At 37.3% G+C, this 25,087-nt stretch overlaps 1 protein-coding gene across 1 annotated transcript; it reads right to left on the bottom strand.

The window, feature by feature from the left end:
* Positions 1-6,593: 6,593 nt before the first annotated feature.
* Positions 6,594-25,081, bottom strand: GDPD1 (glycerophosphodiester phosphodiesterase domain containing 1). The gene is made up of 10 exons (XM_085301340.1): positions 25,037-25,081; positions 19,844-19,886; positions 16,509-16,644; positions 15,794-15,839; positions 13,865-13,983; positions 13,127-13,216; positions 11,900-12,033; positions 10,712-10,771; positions 9,876-9,927; positions 6,594-8,974 (listed from the first exon to the last, which is right to left on the bottom strand). Exons 2-10 carry the CDS (start codon positions 19,858-19,860, stop codon positions 8,852-8,854), a joined length of 777 nt encoding a protein of 258 aa, XP_085157466.1. The 5' UTR covers positions 19,861-19,886; positions 25,037-25,081; the 3' UTR covers positions 6,594-8,851.
* Positions 25,082-25,087: the final 6 nt, after the last annotated feature.

Genomic DNA, 25,087 nt, shown 5'->3' with positions numbered 1-25,087 from the left:
ACGCACGCACACACAGACACACACACACGGACGGACACACGCACGGCTCCTCCCCCCCCCCCCCCCCGCGGCTGGAGCAGGCTGCCTCGCGCAGGCAACAGCTGGGGCGGCGGCAGCCAATGGGAGCGGCCGCGGCGCCGCCGGCGTGGGAACAACAAACAGATGCGCTTCCTCTTAAAGGGCCAGCGCCGCCTCTTCGCTTCCTGGAAATAAACCGCGTGAGAGTCAGGCGGCGGGGCAGCCGCGAGCGGAGCCGCCCCGAGCGGAGCCGCCCCGAGCGGGGAGCCTTCCACCTCGGGGGGTCCGACCAGCGGCAGTGCGTGCTCCGCGCGAGCGCCCTGCCGGCAGCACGCCGAAGGCGCAGCGGGCGCTCGCTCTTCCCACGCAAAAGCGGCACCTGCCCGCCCGGGATACAGGTGCCTCTTCCAGGCTCCCCGCCAACTCGCAGCCACAAGCCTAAGGGCGAGATTTTAATAAGTGACCAGTGAACGAGGCTCGCTGTTTTTGATTAGCCAAACTGATAAGCCTCGAAATGTTCTTTTTTTTCTTTTCTTTTTTTTTTTTTAAGCAGGTGCTAATCTGCTTTCTGCAAACTCGGTTCTTTCCACAGTTCTTCCCTTCCTCCACCACTGCCAGCCTGCAAATACAGATTGAAGTACCCAGGTTTAATAAATATTTTCAAAAATCCTTGGCTTTTACCAAGCATTGCAAGTGAAACATTGGAGGGTTGTGGGAAACGGTAGTAACAGTAGTTACTTTCTAATACGGTGTTTTACTTCTGTTTTTAAATGCCACAGCAATTAGTATACATTAACTAAACATAAGGTAATTACTAGCACCTGCTTTACACCGAGGTCAGTTTAGACTCTCCCCTGAGGTTAATGCCAACAGCTGTTCAAACAGCACAGAGCCACATCACAAGATAACCTGAAGGCAGGAAGTAAGAGAAATCCTCACCCCTATGGACAGCATTTAGGTAGAGGAGTCCTTAGCTGGCTGCTGAACTTCACCTAATATTAATCTAACTCCTTAAACATACCATTGGATTGCAATTAGCACGAGGAGTCATTGCAAATGAAAAGACAGCATGCGTCATCTGGAAGTCTCCATTAGCATCATTCTACCGCTTACCATGATTTTTTTTTAATAGCGACCTTGGCAATCTTAACTACTTACCACATCTTGCACTGAGAGCAAACACACACACACGACGTGCGTGCACATGACAGTGCACATGCACACACCYCAGCTAGGAAAACGTGCAAAGGTAAAGTTAAATGCAATCACCTCAAAGTGCTGTAATTACAAGACAGAAACAGTATGCAGTTCCAAACTGCATATTCACAGGCTCCTTACTGCACTTCTTTCTAGTTTCAGTTCAAGAAAGTACACATACATCATGGCATTTAGTAGCTGCTATAACAGTAATTCACCACTGTATAAAATATTATTAAAGACATACTTAACACTCATCCTTTTTCCCCATAGAAAGAGATAGAAAGCTATATTTCATATTAACTGGAATATATTTGATGATCATCATCCTAAGTATATTTCTTGCTCTAATACTCTATTCATAGAAATATTAAGTGATTCTATAGCTATGACTTCTACCAAGATGATGATTCTCTGCTGTGAATACTACACTGCATTAACAGTTGCAATGGCAATGCTCTGTTTCCTACATTAAATGTAAAGGGATTAATATACAGAACATAATGGGCAATACAAAGAAATATTTCTATTAGTTTGTGATCCTCTGCTCTTTTTATTATATGTAGCTAGAAAAATAACCCTGTATCTTGTGACAGAAAGAAGTATCTCCTTTCAGACAAATAAAAGCCCTCCGGTATTATCACTAAAATGAAATTTGCATGCCAAGTCAAGGTATTAAAAAAAAAATTACTGTTGTCTATAAACAAAGTGGCATTTTTTCCTGCAGGTTAGTGCTACTACCAAGTACAACTTAAATACACTATTAATGAACATTCAAGCACCATGGTAGTTCTAAGTCACCTATTTAGAAACAAGAACAACGAAACACATTCAAATGAAAAAGGAAATCATCACGTTATCTTTGGACTATCTGCTACAAGAGAAGCTATACTTTGAAGGCTTATTTTAAGCTRCTGCTTAAGATCTTTCCTCTTTAAGCCGAGCAAAAAGAGCTAACACATCACACTTTTAGACTATCTCACCAGTGCTAAATGAAGCTGTATTTAACAGATCTAGACAAGCTCATGTGCAGGAAGTGATGCGAACATTTACTTGAACTTTAAATCATCAAGACTCCTCAAAAACAGGTAACCACAAGATCATTTTTGAGAGAGAGTGTGTGTATGTGTAATACACACACACACACACACACACACACACACACACACACACACACACGATAATGAAGTTCTCCGTTGCTATAAAGTTGCTTTAGAATGGTGGTTAACTGGAATTACAGTGATATAAATCCAGCGTTGCTATGGAACCCCAGGGGACAGCACAACTTTACATCGTGGAAAAAACAAACACTATATATTAAAAAGCTCGACATTTCTTCTTTAAATTATTTGCTAGTCTGGTTCATGAGAAGTRGAAGCTTTCTAGTGTTATCAGCTTGGAAAAATAAAATATATGTGATCCTAGTTGCTTTCTCAATGAAGCTTCAAGTCACACCTTTCACATTTGATTCTGCRTCACCAAATTTGGGTTGTAAACCCTGCAAGCACAATTTAGCAAGCATCAGAAATACACTTTTACTGAGCTAACATGTCAGGAAATTGATTTGTTTTAAATAAATTTAAAACTCTGAATTTTGAGTCTAAACTCCTTGACAGCTTAGCTTTCAATTTAACAGCTAAGCAGTATTATTTTTCACTTCCCTTCATTTGCAAACATCCCCTTTTAGAGCATAAACAATATGGCAAGTTTTTTTTTTTTTTTTTTTTTTTTTTTTTGTCTTCCTGAATAGTTTCAGAAAAACTTAAATTGATATAGTCAGTACTTGACATCAGTTTGGGCATCTATTGTAATTTAGACTAGAAGAGCCTTTCTATTTGATAAAGTTGCCTGGGGCTAAATTTTCCTATTCCACTATCACAGCAATATTGTGGGGGGGGGGGGAAGAGTATCAATCACGCACGGAGACATTGTCTTAACACTTCAGTGCTGTGTTAGAATTCTAAGTAGCACTTAAAAATCTCTTAAACATCTCYGTTTCTCAGCACTCTCAAGTTTTATTTGTAACCGATGTTAGCGGCCTTGTGGTAAAGGTAATTCGCCTGATACTGCTTTTGCTTCTTTATCTTTAAAGTGGGGATACCACCAACCTTTTTGATAGACATTATGAAACACAACCATCTTCAAGTACATTAAGTGAAAGATGCTTTCATATGTTGAGTGATATTTTTTCACCGACAGCATCACTATTTTTGGTCAGACAGAAAACTCAGCAAGTGTTCATAAGTACATCTTCTTGCCCTCCGAAACTATTAAGATATTTGACAGCAAAGTCATAAAACACTATCCACAGAGTCCTGAGCATCTTATTTCACACAGCAGTGTACTATGCGCTAGACCAACCATAAATCCACTGTCCAGCTTACCTAGCCCCAGAACTGGGACGAAACTCTGTCTGTAACTGCGCGAGCACTTGCTTCAAATTTCACCTCTGCATTGCAGCTTCTGCATCCGTCTCCCGATCAACTCTCACGAAAACCGGCGGGGCTACACTGAAAATGCATCAAAAATTAGCTGGGCTCCGGCGGCCTCCTGCGGTAAACAGGAGGAGGACAGGTAAACAGATGCCCAGTTGCTATTCTGGTTAAGACTCTGTTTTGTTTCTTTGAGTAGGGAATTTCGTACAACCAGTAAAACAACCAATCCTCCACGCAGGCAGGAATTTCCAGGGACAAACCAAAATYTCTAAGTTTATAATAATGCCTACGATCTTGCTTACTGAGTCGGAAAAATGTATCACGAAAATACCTCAAACAAATGCTTCACTGCTTTACAGAAACGGAGCATAGCTTAAAGTGCTCCTGCATATTCTGTTTGAGGACCGAGTCTTAGCACCACATATTCATAGCAGTTTACATTATCAGAAGTGATCATAGATYAATGCTTTCATGTTAAAAGATGTATGTGTAACAGGATAGATAYGACTACACATTAACGCTTCCCAGGTCCCTATTCTGATTTACTAACCACGCAGATGACTTACTAACCACACAGAATGCTTAGTAAGAAACAAAATACTGCCCAGAGCAAYTTGGGAGAGTCTCTCATCAGCCTGCCAAAATCCTTTAAAAGCTGATACATGCTGTGACATATCAAGCATGTATTTTTCCTCTCTTACCTACTATGAAGCCTCAAAGCTTTAAAATTACACTTGACCTTAAAAACCTAGAACTTAATGTAATTTAACAGAAATCTGGTAGGAAAGCTGGAATTTTAATCCTCTAGAACTGGAGGAAATATTAGCCTGCTTATCATGAGAAAAAGGAACATAAGTATCAAAGTGCCAYATTTGTAAAGGCTATTTAATGAAGGACAATACAAAACTGTATAGAAACTGGTACAAATGGAATACCTGCTAACATGAACAAGTTCAAAATATAGCTAGCTTCTTGTCCTCAGTTCAGGAGCAGATATCTGCAGGTACTAGTTGTCAATAGTCAAAGGCTTTTTATATTCTGTAGCTCATTGATCTTTTTTTTTTGCACAAGTCTTCTACAAAAAGGAGGGGGAGGTAAAAKATTCACTGTGTGGAGGAAATAGTTAATTAAAACAATGGGTCTTTGAGATATTATGGAAAGGTATTTCAGAATAATTTAAAGGTCACAGTAAGGTCATCTTAAAAATTAAATTTAAATTACCACGTATTTACTATTTCAACAGAGATCAAATAAAAATTATGATTCTTAATTAAACTTAATAAACAACAAAAAAAAAATCAAACTTCTACAACGTAGGCTTGTTTCAAGCTCAGGCCAGTTCCTGTGGCGCAGTATCTTACACAGAAAATTGAACATTTTCATTTCCCCCACTGAATTCAGATGTGCTACACACACATAGATATGATACCCTCCTCATCTGTGAACTGCTACGTTCTGCTAATGAGCTGGATCTTAGGGTAGAGCAGATGCCTGGAATCAAGCTGTGTAAGATGATTTTATCAGTGTTTTCAAAACCCAGCCTATAGTAGTATTTTATACATTTTATAGTACTGACATACYTGGGCCACCAATCATGAGAGAAACAAATAATACATTAAAAAGATGCATTACCCCCCCACCCCAAGCCAAAAATCTGACATTTTTCTAGGCATGCATTACTGTGCTTAGGAATTAAGGATCAYGCTTACTAAAAATAATTAATCAGGAAGCAGCTTTGATGCAGACAGCAGTTTTTACATGAAGGGCCAAGCACAAGCCGCTGCTCTCACACTCATGCAATTACATTTGAGCATGTCTATCAGGAACACTAACTAGTGTGTGTAGTACTTCCAGTAGCATTTCTACCATTTCGAAGTATGTGCTTCCTTTTCTGTAGAGAGGCCTTTGTTTGGAAGCAGAAGCACATACCGCAACACTGAAACAGCAGAATTCTCTGCACTGCCTTCCAGCATCACATATGGAGACCACTTCTGATCAAATTTATCTAGTATTACTTCTTAATGTCTAAAAAGTCTATGGATAAATCAAATAGGAATTGGCTTCAGAAGTTTTACTTAAAGGTCATTTACACATGAAGCAGGTGGGCTTAAGTCCTAAAGTCCAGAATATATGAGATGTCCCCTTCTTTTCAGCAACTCTGCTCACATGAAAAACACCTAAAATTCAATATTTATTACTCTATAAATACAGTATCATAACATCAGAAATTACAATTTTAGGCACAATGAATAAGCACTTAACTTTAGATCTTTTATCAGCAAAGATGTTTTAATGTGTCACATTTCAAGAGCATCAATCTTTCTTTACAAGAAAAGAAAAATCACTTCATAGATTTGAAGCTAGAGGTCCACAAGACTTTCTAAAAATTAAAACTGCTTGGATTACATGCATCATCCTTCAAACAAAACATACTTTGCAAWAGGATGGAGAACACAGTAAGTTTCAAACAATATTTAGAATTAAAAGTACCTGGAAAAAAAAATCTCTCTCCTTGGAGAGACAGAGACTATCTCCAAACATCCTCCTGGATAGCTGTGCAAGATCTCAACAAATGCTTTTCTGTACAAGTGGTTAGAAAAAATAAATAAATAATAAAAATCACWCAGTGAGTTCTGGAATATCAAAACAATGAGTTGATAGAACATTCTTATGTGTCTGTACAGTAATCTCAGGTTTGTATTATTTTATTACAAACAATTATCATAGCCTAAGCCCTATATAATGGTGCTCAAGATTCATGACCTCATTCATGCAACATTCTGTTTTAAGAGATCAAACTTTAGATCTTATGCTGAAGTCCAAATGTGTAAATATGAACAAACACAGCAGTCTTCCCAGCTCTGAACCCTTTCCTCAAACGTAACTTGACTTACTCAGATTTCAGCTATTAAGTAGCAGATTTATCAGAGAGACTAAATACAAATAGGGCAGTCAAAAGCTACATCACACATAGGACGACTAGTGATTGAAGAATGTGCTGAGCATCTTTGAGGCAGAAGTTTCCTCCTCCACTGCTATAAAGAAAAAGGAAAATTAAAATGAAATTATGAAAAAAATGAATGTTTGTCATTAATAACCACACTTTGTGATTCAATATAGACTATAGCAAAATAGTTGATTTACACAGTGATGAGGGAAACTTGAAAGAAAATAACTTATCACCTGTCCCTTGAAAGCTCAAGTCCAGAAATCAGGAGTGTAAAACTTAGGTTTTCCCATCTTAAACAACAGTTTTATTTTTAAAGTGAGAGTAGTATTCTCTAAAATTAGAATTACGTTTGCATCTTAATCAAAGTATGTGCTGAATATCTGATAACAATAAAATTGAGCAGAAAAACACCAAATCACACAAATTTACTATCTGGAACAACATACTGGATAGTAACCAAATTAAGACAGAAAGGGTAGAATTTTTTCTTTTACCTACTGAGTTGTATTTGGAGCCTATTCTATAACTATTCTCTGACTATTAGAAAACAAGCAAAATTGTCACTAACTTGGTTATTAGCAGTTATCTGACCAGAGTGTAACTGGTTTGAAGGGCAGATAAGAAGCTTAGTATGTAATAAATCATCGAATCTTTTTTTCCTAGAAATACTTAGGAAGTTGCTTTTTCCTCTCTTTTGTTCAACATGCAACAAGCTTGATTAAATTAAGAAGAAACTGAATCTATGTCTATTTAGAGCCATATACATATTTAAAAGTACACTATTAACTCATTTGCCTCCATCACCATGTGTTCACTTAAACTATAAATGCAGTAGTTGGTTCTACTTCTACATAGAAGTGTCTTAAAATAAGTCAATGACATCACTGAACAATAGCTTTGTTCCAGCAATATCTGATGATTAAGTGACTGAGCTTCATATCAGTTATTGTGTATAATTAGACTAAAATTATCAAATTCTTTCTGAAAAATCGCAACACTAACATGRCAGCACCAAAAAACAATGGCACCTGTTCACCTAGCCCCTATCTATCCCTATTCTGTCACACTTGGGGTTTCCTGACTTTTTCCAGTAGAATGTCCCCGTTCCCCTTAGGGGAATCCTCCTATTCCTGTGTCCATGTAAAAAATCTTCACAAATATTGAATGGATTCTTGTGGAGAGAAAATCCCATAAGTTTACATAGATCCTAGACTGACACCTGCTCCTCCTCTGACAAGTATACATATAGATCTGCTTTGGGTGAGTTACTCTCCTAGGAATCTTTTAAGTTGTTCCTGAATCTCCTGACCAAGCTTAAGTCGTCTTCATCCCTCATCCTGAAAATAATTTCCCATCCATCAAGCCAAAGAATATTAGAACAACAAAAGTGCAAAAGATGTCTCTAAAATATAGGTTTCCCTTGTGAAAAGATTATTTCAAAAAGTCTATAGAAGGTGTAATCCTCCTTCTGGGAATTAGCTGCTGCCATACCTTGGTAGCATGGCAGAACCAGGGGCAAACCTAGACTCTGGTAGGGGTGCCCAGAACACACAGCAAGTGACTCCAGAACCCAGCTTAAATGCTTACTCTGGACCTTGACCRATAAATCACAGTATTACCATCACTTCAGAAAGGGACCAAATACAATCATAACTCAAACTCAACATTCTTATCAGAAAGAATTTAGTAAATCTATATTGACCAAGTGAGTTAATTTTGGTAGAARAGTGACTGCCTTCACTGACTACACTTTGCAGGCTAAACTATCTAGATAATCACATATTCTGCTTTCTATTTCTCCCATGTGTTGTTTTTCTTTTTGCCCTACAAGTTATCTGAAAACTAAAAGCAACACAAGTAATATATAGAGAGGCTACGATTTCAGAAATTCTTTAGTTTCTGCCCACTAGAATGTGATTGGAATAATTGTCACACCCTGATGTTTGCTTAGGGACACATGTGACAGGTAAAATAACGCTTATGATCTACAGGTACTCTAGCAAACAACTGTCTTCCTAGTCATCACTATTAGTGAAGTGCACCCTTGCTAAACAAACTATTTACAAGTGTAAACTATGCAATTAAAATTTTAAAATAAATAGACAATTTTTATATTATATAGCAACTTGACAACAAGGCAATAGACCATCCAGTTATATCTTTCAAAATGATTTGGGTGTACATTGCTGAAAACATTTAAGTAAATCCTTGTCTCAATCTATTCTGCAAGCTCTTTCCAATTTTTTTTCCTTTACGCTGGATAATTGTGTAAAAATTCCTTAAGCTTTGTTGGATAGTCTGTCATCACTCCAGTGGCTCCCAGATCAAATGCCCTTTTGTATTCTTGTTCTTCATTCAGTACCCAAATGTACACCTGTAAGATTGAAGATAACAGAAAGACAGACAAAAGTTACAAGAAAYAGATTAAAAATGAAATAAATTTTGACCTCAAACATTTCATGAGAGAGACGCCACATATAAAATTATTTTGTTCGTGTCTTTGGCATGACATTGTGAAGTATCCAACTGCTTATCCCTCTTTACCCTCAAAGGCGTTTTTTCCTAGTTCAGTTTGTGCCAAAGTCTTCAGGTAATTCCAAAAGTTAAAATATTTAGTAAAAAGCTCAAAAGACGATGAACAATTCAGCAGATTTTGTAGGCTTAAATTTGAAGGTGGGAGGAAAATAAAGAAATAAACAAACAAACAAAAAAAATTAAAGTAAGGAGTCTTTTCCCAAACAATTCTTCCCTTGTAACTACAAAATTGCAAATATAATAGCATAGGTACTGTTCAAGGACAAAAAAGCASCTATGAATCCTAACAACACAGCAGACTGTTTCAGAATACAGGCCATCTACCCAGCATTAAAAAAACCTAACACCCTCAAGAGTGAAAAGTTGAGTAGACTTAAGTTTCTTCCAAGTAAATCTTAAGTGTTCTCAGTAACAAAGKTGAAGGAATACATTTATTTCAAACCAACCATCTAAGCATATTATATTAATCCTGACTTTGCTCTTTGCACCAAACTTTATGAACATAAGAACTTATTCGCAAAACCATAAAAATACCTTATCATTAAAATAAAAAAAAAAAAAAAAACCCCCCAAACCAAAAAAAAAAAAAAAAAGCTTAGAACGGTAGTTATCATATGCAAGGGTAAGACTTCGAAGAAACATAATGTTTATACAAAACTCTATCTAAAAGGGCAGGTCTGGCTGATTCAAGTTCTCTCTAGCTACCAAGCAGATTTATTTTCAGTTTTGCCACACTGTACCTGAATGCCTCGTGCAGTGAGGTGGTCAAAAAGTGCCTTACGCATTAGCAATCTGTAGAAAGGGGAAAGATATTTGTCCAAAAATTTGAAGTGTACATGAAGTTTTCAGTATCTGTTGATGTTCTGTAATAAGTCCTCACAGAACATTTAGATTCAATAGTTTCCATGATAAAAAACAAAATATAAGTTAGAACATAAGTTTAGTTCAAATATTATTCAAAACTACTTAACACAGATAGAAATTTTTTGATATTAGCAGTGGATTTTTGTATTAACTCTTCTGAAGATCAAACCTAGCAGGTGTTCTCTCCTCACTGYTAAGTTATTCTCTCATGTCTGATGAATCAATCCTTTTGCTTTCAAAAGTGATTTTATCCTTCATTAATCCAAGGACAAGAAAACTCTGCTAATTGGCCACTTAAGAAATCAAACCAAGATATGAAGGTCTCAGAAGCAAGAACTAGAAGTCATATATTGCAATAAAGTTCAATATCTGAAAGCATAAGATTAAATTTCTTTTGACTCATAGGTACCCTTAGAAACTTAAATATTCCATGTAAACCAAACAGTACCTTCTTTGACAATATTATGAAACAATCCCATGAAATGAGAAAGCTATATTCTGAATCTACCTACACATGGATTAATTGAACATACATAAAAAAAAAAAGACATGCAGGAACATCTACAAAATATTTGAATATGCTGCAGTGAAAGAAATTGCAGTGAAAGAAATTACAGTGTAACAAGTAGTTATAACAATAACTAATCTTAGTTGCTTCGACTAACTATCAATATATAGGTAAAATATAAATATTAAAAAATGCAAATCTTACGTGTCAGCTAGCCAGATAATAAATTTCTGGCTTCTTGTCATCTTTTGTGGTTCTTTCAACCTGTTGAGAAAGAACAAAAAAAATACTGCAACATAGATTAAAATACTGTTCGAGATATTTCTGCAAAAGAAATATGAAGAATTAGTCTTATAGTTTCTCAAATCAGAGCGCAGTATTATCCCTTTGGCTTCAAGACAGTGACCTAGAATTGAGTTACATAAGAGAAACGTGTTACACTRAAGAGAAGCAGCAGAGGTGGGTATTCAGCAGCATTTTGAGTAAGGTACAAGAAACAAAGAGCACCTGAAAACTCATATCTGCCCTGATACTAACTTGCCTCTTGGCCTTAATCAGACTAATTTGGCCTCAATTTCCACAGCTGAGAAAAAGGGGGAGAAGTGTGAAAATCAGCTATTTGCACAGCACTGCTACATATCACTACGGAGATGCACTATCGGGAAGCACAAGCTGTGTTGTAAAGGCTTTACCCCATGAAAGACACTGTGAATCAAAAACAAATTGATATACATAGATATCCTACAAGAACTGTATGATTCAAAGTTGCCTAAGACAGCTTAAATATGGAAATATAGAGGAGCAGAAGTTTTGCATAGCTTTCATTTGAGAATATACAAGAGTACATAAACTAACAGAACAGTAATAATTATTAGTTGTTTGAGATAGACACTATCAAAGTGTTAAGTACTTGCTTTATAAYTGTCCTTTCCACCTAAAGCACTTCAACTCAAATGGACTGACTTCTTCCTTTGTATAAAAAGCTTTTTAGTGATTCTTGTCTTTCAATGCAATGAAACTATCTGAACCCTGAGAACAAAAGAGGAATCATAACTTAAGCTAGTTACTCAAATAAGCCTTAAGACTTCAAGTTTTCAGGAAGTATAATCTTTAATCACCAGAAATGATTGAGAACCTCATACTTCTTCAGACTGCAGGTAAAACAGTACTTCAGCATAACTTCACTACCTTATCGTAAATTCTAAAAAGGAATTATGCAACAATATACTAGATCACTAGGTACCTACTTACTTTAGCATCCAGTTTCTCTTGGAAAAATTTCATTCCACTGCCTGTTCACCTTGAAGATACTAAATYAATGCTTAAATTGGCATTAGCATTCACTTGTGTTACTGTAATTTCACTGCAACACCCACTGAAGGGCTAACTCACTTGAGGATGATTGAAGGCATTGGAATTTCCAAGAATTCTTCTTTGAAAGGAATAAATGGCAACAGACCAGTGTAGAACAGGCCAACAAGGAGGAGGACACGTTGCAAACAGAAGATGATTGGAATATCAGCATTCTGTAGAAAGCAGTAGAGAAAGATTTTAACTTACCTGTGTAGACTGTTGAGTCTGTTGTAAACAAATCTACTCATGAATGCATGTTTAAAATACAGCACTTGTACCTAAAGAATAAGCTGCCAAATGTTTGTGTCTGCCACTGAATTTAAATTACTCTTCTTGGTAACTTGTAATCCAAGCAAAAGTTTTACACAATTTGAAGAGGCAGCAGCRACCTGAAAAGGTTAAGATGTCAGCAATTCTGGCACTGCTTTTGTTACCTGTTTTCATCATCCTTCCAGACTGCAAGACACTATGCAGCACTTTGACTAGCACTAGGACAGAAATGGGGGTGGTCAAACTATGTTTTATCTGACTGGGACTTGTTACAGTATTATATTGTATCCACCGCTCCTTATACTGTACCCACCTTTTTAAAAGATGTTTATGAACCAAAGTACTTGGGCACTGATGCTATGAAAAATGAACAAATATGACTGCTCTTAAGGTAGGGAATAGYGTTGTCCTGTTTCAGAGCACAGATAAATCAGTACAATGTCCATATTCTCAACTAGATCAGTATCACTGTGCGTAATTTCCTTGGACTAAACATAAAATTAATTTAATTACAAATTTTGTAATTGCTCAGCACAAAAAGGAATACAATTCATAACTGTGAATCAGGTTTATATCAATAACTGTGACAGCTAATGGCCATATCCATTATTTTAATAAAAAAAAACACACGATAAAAAATCTGCATCAAAATTGCTTTTGCACCAGATGAATGATGTATGATGTGCTAAACAGGCTTTCTCCAAAACAGCAATTCCTAAGACCTTTTGTATTATTACAGAAGTATAAATCAAGATTAAGTTTTTCTCCTTAAGTATTTTACTACAGAGTATATGTTGTTAAATATGCTTGACTTACCTTAATTATGTAGTAAGCAAAATAAAATCGAGGCGCAGAACTTYAAATCACCGCTAAAAGTCTGACAGAGCTCACTATACTCACTGGAATACCTCATCTTGATTTACAGGTTACTTTTCTGTACTGTCACTATCCAGYGAAATAGAGGTCAAGAAAAACAAAGCTTGGACCCGTTCTTACCTCCTTATGACACTTTGATACAACCTCGTAATTGGCATTCCCCCAAACAGTCAAGTGTTCTCGCTTATACTGACTCACCAGCTCTGAAACCTGCAATATAAAACCAAAAAAGTAGAATCCTAACATGCATTCAACAAATCTTATATTGTGCATAATTATTTAACTGAAACTCCATTTGCTACTTTTCAACTACACAAGTCATTATTGAAAATATAATTCTATACTCTCTTCCATCTTAAGATGATTACGTTGCTTTAAATGGGAGGAAACAGGTGTTCAGTACAACAGAAAAGGGAATAGCATTACACCTACATGAAAAACTAGAGAATTTTAAAAAGGAAAATGGCAATGTACTATCTGATGGAAAGATTTCCTCTTCTGTGAGCACTTATCTTTAAACTTGCATCAATCATTTATGATTCGGTTGTTTGTAGGCAACCGAATTCATATTAAATCTTCACATTAAATATAAAACAAAGACATCCCCAGCAACGTAGCATCCCTTTATCTGTTTCATGCTGAGATAGGGAGTCAATAGTATTCTGCGAACAGTGCTTTATGCACTAGTTCTCTTCTGTCTTCTGCATTACTTTACACATGGAGCAAGATCTTACAGGTGGAGGATGAAAGAGTCCAAGGACACATATTTCAGCGTCTCAGACTGACAGCAACTCACTTTTGTAATTTGAACATTTCCACGTGACATTCAGTCTCAGTTTAGTGTAGTTTATCATATACCTTTTTGATCAACACATTGTTGTTCATTTTGATGTCAATGTTGACAGGAGTTTGTGGAAATGCCTCAAACACCTCTTTCAGGAGTGGAATACGGTTATCTTTACCCTCACAGTGGCATTCTGGAGAAACAAAGAGGAAGTTGTCACTGCTGTGACCATTATTAATATAATACAAAGAAAAGCTAAGATACTGAAACACTTTTTATTTTGAGGTTTTTAAAAAAAATCCTAAAAATAGCACATTTTTGACTGGGAAAGAATTTACTACATTTGTATGATTGTAATCAACTGTGACAAGCTCACCTCAGTAATGAAAACTGATGCAAATCAGTCATTACTTAGCAACAGAATGACTGCAGGCATCATTAAAATCCTGAACTAGCAAACAGGGGCTCACTTACCACATACCAATGCAATGACATTAATATGAAATGAGACCAACCAATAGAAGAAAATTTTCATAGAATCAYAGAATCAGTAAGGTTGGCAGGGATCTCTGGAGACCATCTAGTCCAACCTCYCTGCTCAGCAGGGTCACCTAGAGCATGTTAGCCAGGGTTGCATCCAGGCGGGCCTTGAAGATCTCCACAGAAGGAGACTCCACAGCCTCTCTGGGCAACCTGTGCCAGCGCTCCGTCACTCTCACAAGTGAAGAAATTTCCCCTCACGTTCAGGCAGAACTTCCTGTGCTTCAATTTCTGCCCATTGCCTCTTGTCCTGTCACACAGGACAACTGAAAAGAGTTTGTCCCTGTCCCCTTGACACCCTCCCTTCAGGTACTTGTACACATTGATAAGATCCCCCCTCAGTCTTCTCTTCCCCAGGCTGAAGAGGCCCAGCTCTCACAGACGTTCCTCGGAGGGCAGGTACTCCAGCCCTCTGATTATCTTTGTAGCCCTACACTGGACTCTCTCCGGTAGCTCCATGTCTCTCTTGTACTGGGGAGCCCAGAACTGGACACAGTACTCGAGGCCTCACCAGGGCTGATTTTTCCTTCTAGGAAGAATTTACTGAAGAAGTCCATTGAATAAGGGCAACAGAAGACAGAAATCCCAAATTTTAGCATCTCAAACTGCTTGTGGATCCAAGGAGCTAGCTGAACCTTCTCCCCACTTCATTACTATACATAAAAAAAATTATAAGTAACAATAACATATCACAGAGCTAAACTGAGTGCTCTTCTTCCTCTTTTAAAGTATTTTGCAATTTTGAACAGAGAAATTCAAAATAAGATTATCTTGCCAGACAATTCAAAAATGGAAGGATTATCTGAGACAGTCACAAAGCCCTTCAGCTACATACCTCTCCAGTAGCCTTTTCAAAGTAGAAGCACTCAATTTTAGCTTGTCTGCTTTATTCAAACATGATCTCAAGAATCACAATTTTCACAAGAAGACAGGCTAATCATTTTCTAGGTCTTCCTCTCTTGCAGCAATATTCGTGCTGATCTTTAAGCCATGTGTATTGTAACTATTACTCTTCATTCATCCTCCTGAAAATATCTACGTTATCTGACAGCTTGTGATACTTCAAGCACAATGTACACCAGCACAACAGCACTTGAGAAGTAAATGCCTCCATTTATTTTCATACCTGTGAATTTTAAATTAGTACCCTCTGAAGAAATCACCAGGAAACCGGAAAGCAGTTGCAAGAAGTAGATAAGCATTCTGAAGCATAACTGAAATGTTTACTTGGGAAAAGATGTCTCACGTTTTAAATTTATTCAGCATCTACTGATACGAAAAGATATAATCCAAGCCTTAGAAACCATAACAATCTTTTCGTCTTAAAGCATCTTGTATCAAGATACTGATAGAAGCAAGTCCTCACTTCTCAGTTCCCTTTGATGAAGTAAGAAATTGTCACACTACAATTATGGAAAAGTAGTTAATACTACTGTAAATTGAAGTAGCAAAAGCAAACTTACCTTTCTGAAATGTGACATCCAATTTGCAGAGGTATGGAGGAAGTTCCTTAAAATTAAAGGGAGAAGGAACACTAATTTAAAAGTTGTGACATAATCACAACTTTCCTTGAAAAAGACAGAAGAATTATAACCCATAAGCTGTAAGTTATCTTTAAGGACACAAATGATATTTTGCATATGTTTCCAGGCTTCCTGCCTAAGAAGTGATTTTGTGAACATTCTGTTCCTTCTTATTTGAATGTTTGGCATTCTTAGACCTATGTTATTTTCAGCTGAATAAGAGAAAGAATGTTTTCAGATGCCTGTCTGAAAAACATGGATAAGTCTACTAAAATAAAAGACAGAAAAGCAGTTCTGCAAAGTAGGCTTTTAAAGTTGTCATTGCAAGTGGGATTTCATCTACCAGTTCTACCCATCAAAAAGAATGAGCTGGCTGACTAAGCTCTGTCACCAGTATGGCAAATGACACGCACACCTCCAGAAGGCCATTCATCCAAGCTACTACGAAATAGAGTTAATCACCTTCTGGAAGTGTGCCAATTTTCCTCCCACAACTACACAGGGAACCTAGACAACTTTGTCAAACAAGATAAATATTCTTCTTGGATTTTGAATATTAAATACACACATACATACATGCACACAGCCTCCCTCCAGCCATTCTACAAATATTTTTACCCATCATCTAGCACTGACATTTTTTTCTTCAACTTACAGAGTATTTGAGATCTGATATATTGACATCAACTCCTGTTGATCTCTTCAGGTTCTCATCATGRGATACAACCACTTGCTCATCTTTTGTCAGGTGACAATCTAGCTCCAACATGTCCGTTCCTATATTAACCGCACTGGAAGTGAAAAAGTCTGCCTTGAACCAAACACACATTTTATACAGGTCCAAACCTAACATATACATGTTATTTAATTAAACTAATCCCAGGGAAAGCACTTTAGATGTTTTATGATGCAATGAATCCTCACAACCTTGTTTTAAAGCAAGAAATAACCTCTGTTGCAGTAAAAAGCTGATGCAAGAATAAACAAGATACTATGAACTAGAGATGGGATTTGAACTCCAGAGCTTTGACTCTGCCTTCTACAGAAATTAAGTCATACTTCTGCCTATGCACTCTACTCTCTCACTATTGAGAAACTTCTAAAGTATTGTTTCAGAATTTTTGAAGTGTGATGCTTATTAGTATCAGCACATTTACCACTAGAAGAAACAAGCTCTTTAAAGAGCTAATCAAATCTGTAGTAGGCATAAACAAAAAGAAAAAAAAAAAAGACAAGGWTGTGAAAGACTTTTTTTCTTTTTTTTTTTTTTAATGTAACTTCAGTTAGTAGGCTTAAGAAATTAGCAGTAGGGTATTCAGCCTTTTGGCTTTTTTGACTAGCAAAACTGCATTTCTTTATTTTTTTATTTCAGTGAAAAACAGTTTGTAATTTTAAAATGCAAAAATCATATTTTTAAAAGCAATGCAGAAGAATTAGCTATACATGTTCCAATCCACTGCTTTCAAAAGTTCCAATACAGTACCAAAAAATGACTACAGCCCACAAATCTATTAAATGTTTTACTGTGCAAACAAAAGTAGCGTCTTTGGCACAAAGAGCTTTTAACTTTTTTTCCAGACAATTTATAGGTCAAATTAGTGTAGAACCGGATGTTACCACTATTTTTTTCCCCTCTCACACAGCTTGTAGTACACTTAATGCAGTATGATAATGAAGATAAGTGACTCTACTAATACTTAAGAAATCACTGTCAGTACATAAAAAGTATAAGTAAAACCATTTACTTTTTAATAGTAAGCAATAGTAAAATACTAAAACACAAAAAAGACAAAAATAAGAGGGCAGGTCTCAAGCTGCAGACAAGCATTGTCTTTTGGATCCAACAACACTATGGCCAAATACACCTACCTGCCCAGACCTGCAGAAATGGCTCAGCAGACACATCCTATTTGGCTTCCAAAATCTGATAGGTTATAAATTGATTAGTTTATACCAGCTATTTGAGCCGATCCAGATGATTTTTCACAATATGGCTCACCAGCTTTCTACAAAATTTCTTCTGCTAGCATACTGGTGGAGATGCCTTTACCTCTTTTACAACAGCAACCACAACACTTAGACCTGTTGCCTAATGTAAGATAACTGCTGTGACTCTGCTTTCTGCAGAATTGATATGCTTTTATTTTTCAGCTAAAAAATCTCAAAATAAGTAACTGAATTTTGGTTATTAATAATTGTGACCATTAAAAAAAAATCTCAGAGCATTTGTTACACTATGGTCAAAAACAATTAAAACACAGTATGGCCAAAACACCTGCAACATCTCAAAACCTGATTTGACTCCTAGTACACCCCTTACTGAGTCCTACAACTTATTCACCTCTGAGAATGAAATAAAGTTGCACTGTAAGTTTATAAATATACTAAAATAAAAAAAAGGGAAAAAAAACACAAGTATCTTTCCCTAACCTGTTCATTCTATAGATATAAAGCCAGTACAGATAGTAAAAGAAACCATTAAAAAATAAATAAAAGTACTTTCAGGAAAATGTARTAGCAGAGTTGAAAACCAGCAGGCTAGTAGGACCAGAACACAGAAAGCTGTGCTAAGCTTCCATGGAGACGGAAAATGCGGCAGCACTTTCAATAGCCCTGTTTGGGTGCAAAAGTTGGCACTACCTAGTCTACAAGGAAATGTACAAACTGATGAGGTTATTTAGCACAAAGCATAGTTAAAGAAAAACAAAAAAAGAAGCAGCTGCCTACACAATTTGATCACTGTTCTCTGGCAACTGGAGTTTTAGACATTCTTCTTTTTGGAATATTTCTGAGAACTTTGGTATAATTCACTACTACTTAAATGCTGGAGGTTTAAAAGGCTTTCTAACTCAATTTTAAACCCTCAGATCAGAGGCTTTCACACACACTGTCAATGAAGTATAGGTAGGAAAAAAAATAGCATAAACTTTCATTAGCTCTGTAGATAGTGTATTAAAAGTTAGCAAACTTTTAATAAAGCTTCAGTCACAATATTCCTCTAAAACAAATTATCATCTCCTTCCATACAGATGAGGGAACTAAGTACTATGACACTGTGGAATATCTAAGAGAATTGCTTATGGCCACAATAGCAGTTAACAAATTCAAACCTCCTGAAATCCAGCATTGTACATTAACTAGTATATTGATATAAAGTACAACCTGAAATATCAATGTATCTAGAAAAAGATAATGTATGATATTAATTACAAATAGTTATTATGTAACTATAAATTAATGGATTTTGTTTCAAGACTAAAGCAAACTGAGGGAGACTTGAGAGAACAGAGTAAGAAAATATGAAAGAAACTGAAGCCTAAAATAAGGTATTTAATCAAAAAAAGGCTTTTCCTAGTTTGCCACATTTAATTTCAAAATCCAAAAGGATTTGATGTTTTATTCTTCTTTCAAAAACAGTAATCACTAGACAAATTGATGTGAAATTCATCCTGCTCTATTACACTATCTTCCCTTAGCTGYAAGATCCCTCAGTCGTCTTCTGTGCAGCCTCCAAAACATATTTAACTGATGAGCCATCTCATGGCACCAAACACCATTGCAATTAACTAGCATGCCAGTGTTCCACTCCCCAATACCAAAGCAGCCAAGATTACCCCCCATGTATATGAGGTGAACTTCTCTGACTTGAAGAAAAAAGGAATCTCCATTAAACACAGAGATAGTAAACATAGTACTGTTACGTGTTTTATTAGTTAAAGCAGGAGGAAAAAGGGCTCAGGAGTTCTATTTCCAAATGCAAGTTTACTATGTTACTGTGTACAAGCTAAAGCTTGTGGCACTCCCAATTTCTTCATTTTTAAATTGTAGTATTATTTAGCAACGCATAGAAGTTGCTAAAAGGAAAGATCACCTTTAAAACAAAACACTGTACCCCAAAACAACTGCTGGAAGTCCCATCTTTTGTGATCGCTTCAGTCATTAAACAACGAAAACACTATTCTAGACACTATTGGTTCTATTTGTACTCACTGGTGAAAGGCTGCCATTGTGTTTTCCAGGTTCTCTCCAGCACCTGTAAGAATAACAAAAATCAAAATATGCACAAAATCCTTACCCTCTCCTCAATCCCAGTGGAAATAAATTCAAAGTTAACGGATTAAAAATGTACATATTTGGAAAAATATCCGGACAAATGAGAATGAGGCTAAAGGCATAAATCCTAGAATTGCTGCTAGTCCACTGAGGAAACTCAAGCGACGCGACTTTCTCGAGGTAATCTTATCAAAAAAGAAAAAAAAAAGTCTTATTTGGGGTTTCTATAACACTTTGAATATACAAATCAGAGGTCAGGTGCCCTGGGCTTGCTTAAAGGCTTTTTCTTTGCTACGGCAATATGCTTCACAGGCATAGGAACAGTATATGCATGAAATCTATTTCAGACACAGTGAAGGAGTAAGGATAGAAAATATGCCGGGGGGGGGGGAACCTCTGAAGCTGCTATTCCCTAAACGCATAACCCAGTTGATGCTCAAAGAGGAAATGGACCTCTTTTTTCACTGCAAAGACACTCCTTGAAACAGCATCAGTCAGTCAATAAAGCCTTAGTCTGCTGGCAAAGACCAACTTCATACACATGGAATGAAATGGACATTAATTCTACAAAGAATGATAAACATTTAATTTTCTCTCAGACAACAACCTAAGGCAAAATCTGCAGCTCTTAGGACATCACTTTTCACATATGAATCTTTGAAAATGAACCTGGTTAGGGACTAGAAAAGGATGTACTCCTTCCCTCCCTCAGAAAATATGCAATATTATACACTGAAAATGAATCAGCTGATGAAAACATCTATGCAAGTTTTAGTTGCTGTGTGGTAGTGATGAAGCAAACAATATAATTACAGAAGTTCTAATAAGGCCTTGCCTATTAACAAAACCTAATAATACATACTTACCTAAGTCTGCGATTAAAGTAATACAATTTTATGCACGCACAATAAACAAGTTTGCTCTTATCTGGTTAGATTGCATTGATAAGTTTACATAGAAAAGCTTAACTAACTGTGAATCAAAATGATGAAGTCTGCATGGTTTAACATATATCGATATAGTTAATCCACGGCAACTTCTGAGATTAGATGGTCACCAAGATTTTAGGGAATTCGATAGTAGAATTAACAGATTTGATAGGCTGAGTGGCAAAAGTGACCTATGAAAAAAGCACAAGAATCTCATCACGTACAACCAGTGGTTGTCCAACAGACGGGAAATGTGCCCTGAACCTGGACGATGAGTCATAAAATGTAACTACGGTAATACAGTCCATGCAACCTGAACTGTAAACAGAGGGAAAACAGAGTCAGTCTTTAATTTGTGAACAAAACAATATCCTAAAATTTCTGGCAGAAATATCAAAAAATACAACTTTAAATGACTACTTTAACAAGGTACATATCATGGAGGTAGGTATGGTGAATCAAACCAGTCAGTAACAGAAAGCCTGACTTGTAGTGCTTTGGGGAAATGGGAAAAAAAAATAGAAACTAGCTGAAATAGGAGTTCTAAATCAGCAATATGGCTTTCACAAACCATATTCAGAAAAAGGAACTACAACAAGCAAATGAAGGGATATACTGAATCATTCGCCTTTGTAAGAGAAAAAGGCTAGGCTTATTGAAGGCCTTTCGACATTTTGTTTACTCAGATGCATCTCCAAAATTACATATTATATACTGGCTTTGTAAACTACATACATTTCTCAAGTCCTCAAGACAAAAATCACCTTCCTTAGCATGCTTTAGCATCCTGTGAACCAAAGCAGCCATACCCAAGCATTAAAGTTGCATGCTCTAATTTTGAAAGCACTGCCATGGAACAAAAGAGAGTAGGAGTCAAGCATCGGCTCAAGGAGAAGGTCCATAGGGTTTTGGATTTTTTCCTTGTGTATGTGAAGAAGACCAACAGCATCCTGGGCTACATTAGGAAGAGCATTGCCAGCAGGTCAAGGGAGGCAACTCCCCCCCCTTTACTCAGCACTGGTGAGATAGTATCTCGGGTGCTGTGTTCAGTTCCTGGTTCCCCAGTAYGAGMGCGACATGGACATAAYGGAGCAAGTCCAGCAAAGGCCACAAAGATTAAAGGATTAGAGCATCTGACATACAAGAAGAGACTGAGCTGGGATTATTTAGCCTGGAGAAGAGAAGGCTCATGGAAGATCTTATCAAAGCGTATAAATACCTGACAAGAGAGGGTAAAAAAATGACAAAGCCAGATCTCTCTCACTGGCACCTAATGAAAGGACACGAGGCAATGGGGACAAATTGAAATACAGGAAAATCTGTTAAAAAAAATACTGTGATAGTGATCAAATAATTGAACAGGTTTCCTATAGAGGTCGTAGAGTCTTTGTTCTCTGAAATATTCAAAACTCAACTGGACAAGGTCCTGAGCAACCTGCTCTAAGCAAATGGGGTAGAGTAGATGATCTCCAGAGGTCTCTTCCAACTAGRACTATTCAGTGATTCTTCAGTAGTCTTGGAAATAAATTCCATTAGAAAGCATAACTTATTAACAGACAGGTTGGGCATATACACTTATTTTATGTCTGRTAATGCTACCCTCTCTGAAAAGGCTCTGCAATCCAGTCCATACAAGTGGCAYAGACAGAGGCTTCTAGTACAGAATATCAAGACTTAATTATTTATCTCAGAAATGACCAATTTGTAGTTTTACAATAATGCAGAAGTGAAGCAGTAATTCAGGAATGCTTCCACAGAAGAGCTATAAACTGAGAGAAGAAAATTCTTGCATTAAAAAAGAAGTAAAAACAAAATTCACAGACTTTGGAGATTTCACATACAAAGCTTCATCTCAGAAAAGAGAAAGCCAAACAAGTGTTATCTTGATCTCTAAAGYTGATAGAAGTAATGCAATAGGAAATCTGACACTGCATGGAAAGCTACATTAGGACTAAAGCCTGAGAACTTAAGTCCCACAGGAATTAAAGTCACAAAGTAAACAGTACAATGAGTAAAGAGTAAGCAATCTTCAATCTCATAGGACCTGATGAGCAAAAAAGCTACTGAGATGTTATTTAAGGGCTGTACTACTACCCTAGATGTACTTCACAGCATATACACGAACAAAGAACTATTCGAAGACTGTGGACTTTGTCTTGAAATGCCTAATGAATAATCATCCCATTCAGTAAGACTTTTTTTTGATGTTTTAATAGTACTTAGTGCAAACAGCCTAAAAGCTGTTCTAGGCTTAGGGTTATAYACCTTAACTAATGTCCTTACAAAAAAACGAGACCAAACAAAGATTAAAGAGCTCAKACTAGAGTCTGACAAAATCATCGGCAAGTTTCTAAAAGTTTGTAAATGAAGAAACAAAAAGTTARCAAAAGTTTTTAAGTTGGAATATTGACCAGGAAACAGCTAAYATATATGTTGCAAATCAAAAGGTGCATTTTGTGCTATACTTAAAGCTATGTATTATAAAGAAACAATCTTTTCTAAATCATCACAACATTTAAAACTGTTTAAGCTATAGATCCAACACATCTTCAACACTTTTGCAAGATATTTACTGGAAAAGTGATTGACAATATTTTCATAAATTGAATASGGCAGCAGGGAAAAGGGAGGAATTAACCTTCACCAGCACAGAATAGGAATAAGAACCAGAATAAGATTTGCCATGCTTGCTTCCTCTTAATGCTTTAGAAATGGTCAAAAAAAAATAAAAAAGCCAAACAAACTTAAAAAGTATCTCTCCATGATGACGAGATGCAATTAGTCTACCCATAAGGCCTTGGAGCAAGTATACGGAGAGGACAAGATTCAAACAATTGGCATTAGATTTACCACCCTTCTGAACCATTAACTGTTTCCAACAGTAAGGGGAGAAAAATCACAGCAAACTCTGTATTTTTTCTGAATCTAGAAAGCAAAGCAATGGGTAATACTGTACACTACTTATCAGAGGCAGTGTAATTCTCATGCTAACATAAGAGAACAAGAAGAGAACATCACTGATACCCTTTGTAAGAAGTTTTATTTAGGAAGTTATAGGCAGCAGTTTTTCTAAAAAACCAAAAATAATGCCCCCTAGTTATGCTGCATATTTTTTTCTTCTGCTTGCATTCCAAAAGATCTTGTTACGGCCTTAAAATTAAAAAGGCATTGTATTCAACAGCCTGCAACAACTTACTTCAAAAAGAACCCCTACTATTTTGATTTCCAATTTGTCTTTTTTTTCCCATCATATGATGGCATTTGCACTTAGTCCTTTTTTCCTAAGTGCATCCAGAGATACAGACATACAAAACTAACCTAATTTTGAGAAACCAGAGACCAAGTGCTTATTTACAGCCCGCCCCACATAACTCTATGCCTTATCTTTTACTATGAAACTTTTTAACCAGAGTCAGCTTCCCAGTTGAGCTCCAGATCACATTTTTGCATATACTTTTTTTCCCCACAGTCAGATGTCCTAGGAACCTAGCACCTGAGGAGAGCACTGGGTCAAGCCTAGTCCTCTGCAAACAACATCAGCCACGCATCTCGATGCATTTACGAGCATCTTCGGGGTGCTGAGAGGGTCGCCCATCTTTTCCCCATTGCTCTTGCTCCAAGATCTCCCTTCTCTGCTGGCTGGAAAGCAAAGGGCAAGACTAGAGCTGCAAGTGATGAACTATCTGGAGCACAGAATGAATCGGTGGAACAGTTGGAGGCAAAAAGGTCGCTCTTTGGACCTGTTCTAAACAGCACTCAGCCCTTTATCTTACCAGGAAGAAAGAGATAGTAACTATAGAATCATTAAGAAAAAAAAATAACCTATCCGCTTGAGGTGGAAACCATCAAGATCTCAGTCCCCGGGAGAACCGGCTGACTTCAGCGGATGTGTTTTGAGTTCGGAGACTTATTCAGCTTTGAAATCAAGCTCCGGTCAGCAGGTGGCACCTAAAATTAGGTTATCGGAGGAAGGTTTAAAAGAAGCCCGCTGCGAGCTACCGGCATCGCGGCAACAGCTCAAGATCCTCCCTAAAACAGCCCGGGCAGCGTCGCCCGCACCCGGTACCGGGGAGATGAGCACGACCCGGACCAGCGAAGACCCGCGGCGGCCGCAGGGCAGGGAGCGAGCCGCCAGGGCCGGGGGCCGGGGGCAGGCTGCCGCCGCCGCGGCCTCCCCGCCCGCCCGCGGCCCCTCACTCACCACCGCGGTGCGAGATGTGCCGGCAGCGGAAGCGCTGCCGCTTGGGCCGGT

Source organism: Rhea americana, unplaced genomic scaffold (assembly GCF_003343005.1).
Source record: "Rhea americana isolate MKP2758 unplaced genomic scaffold, rheAme1 scaffold_175, whole genome shotgun sequence".
Lineage (NCBI taxonomy): Eukaryota > Metazoa > Chordata > Aves > Rheiformes > Rheidae > Rhea > Rhea americana.
This window is presented reverse-complemented; position numbering and strand designations above follow the sequence as displayed.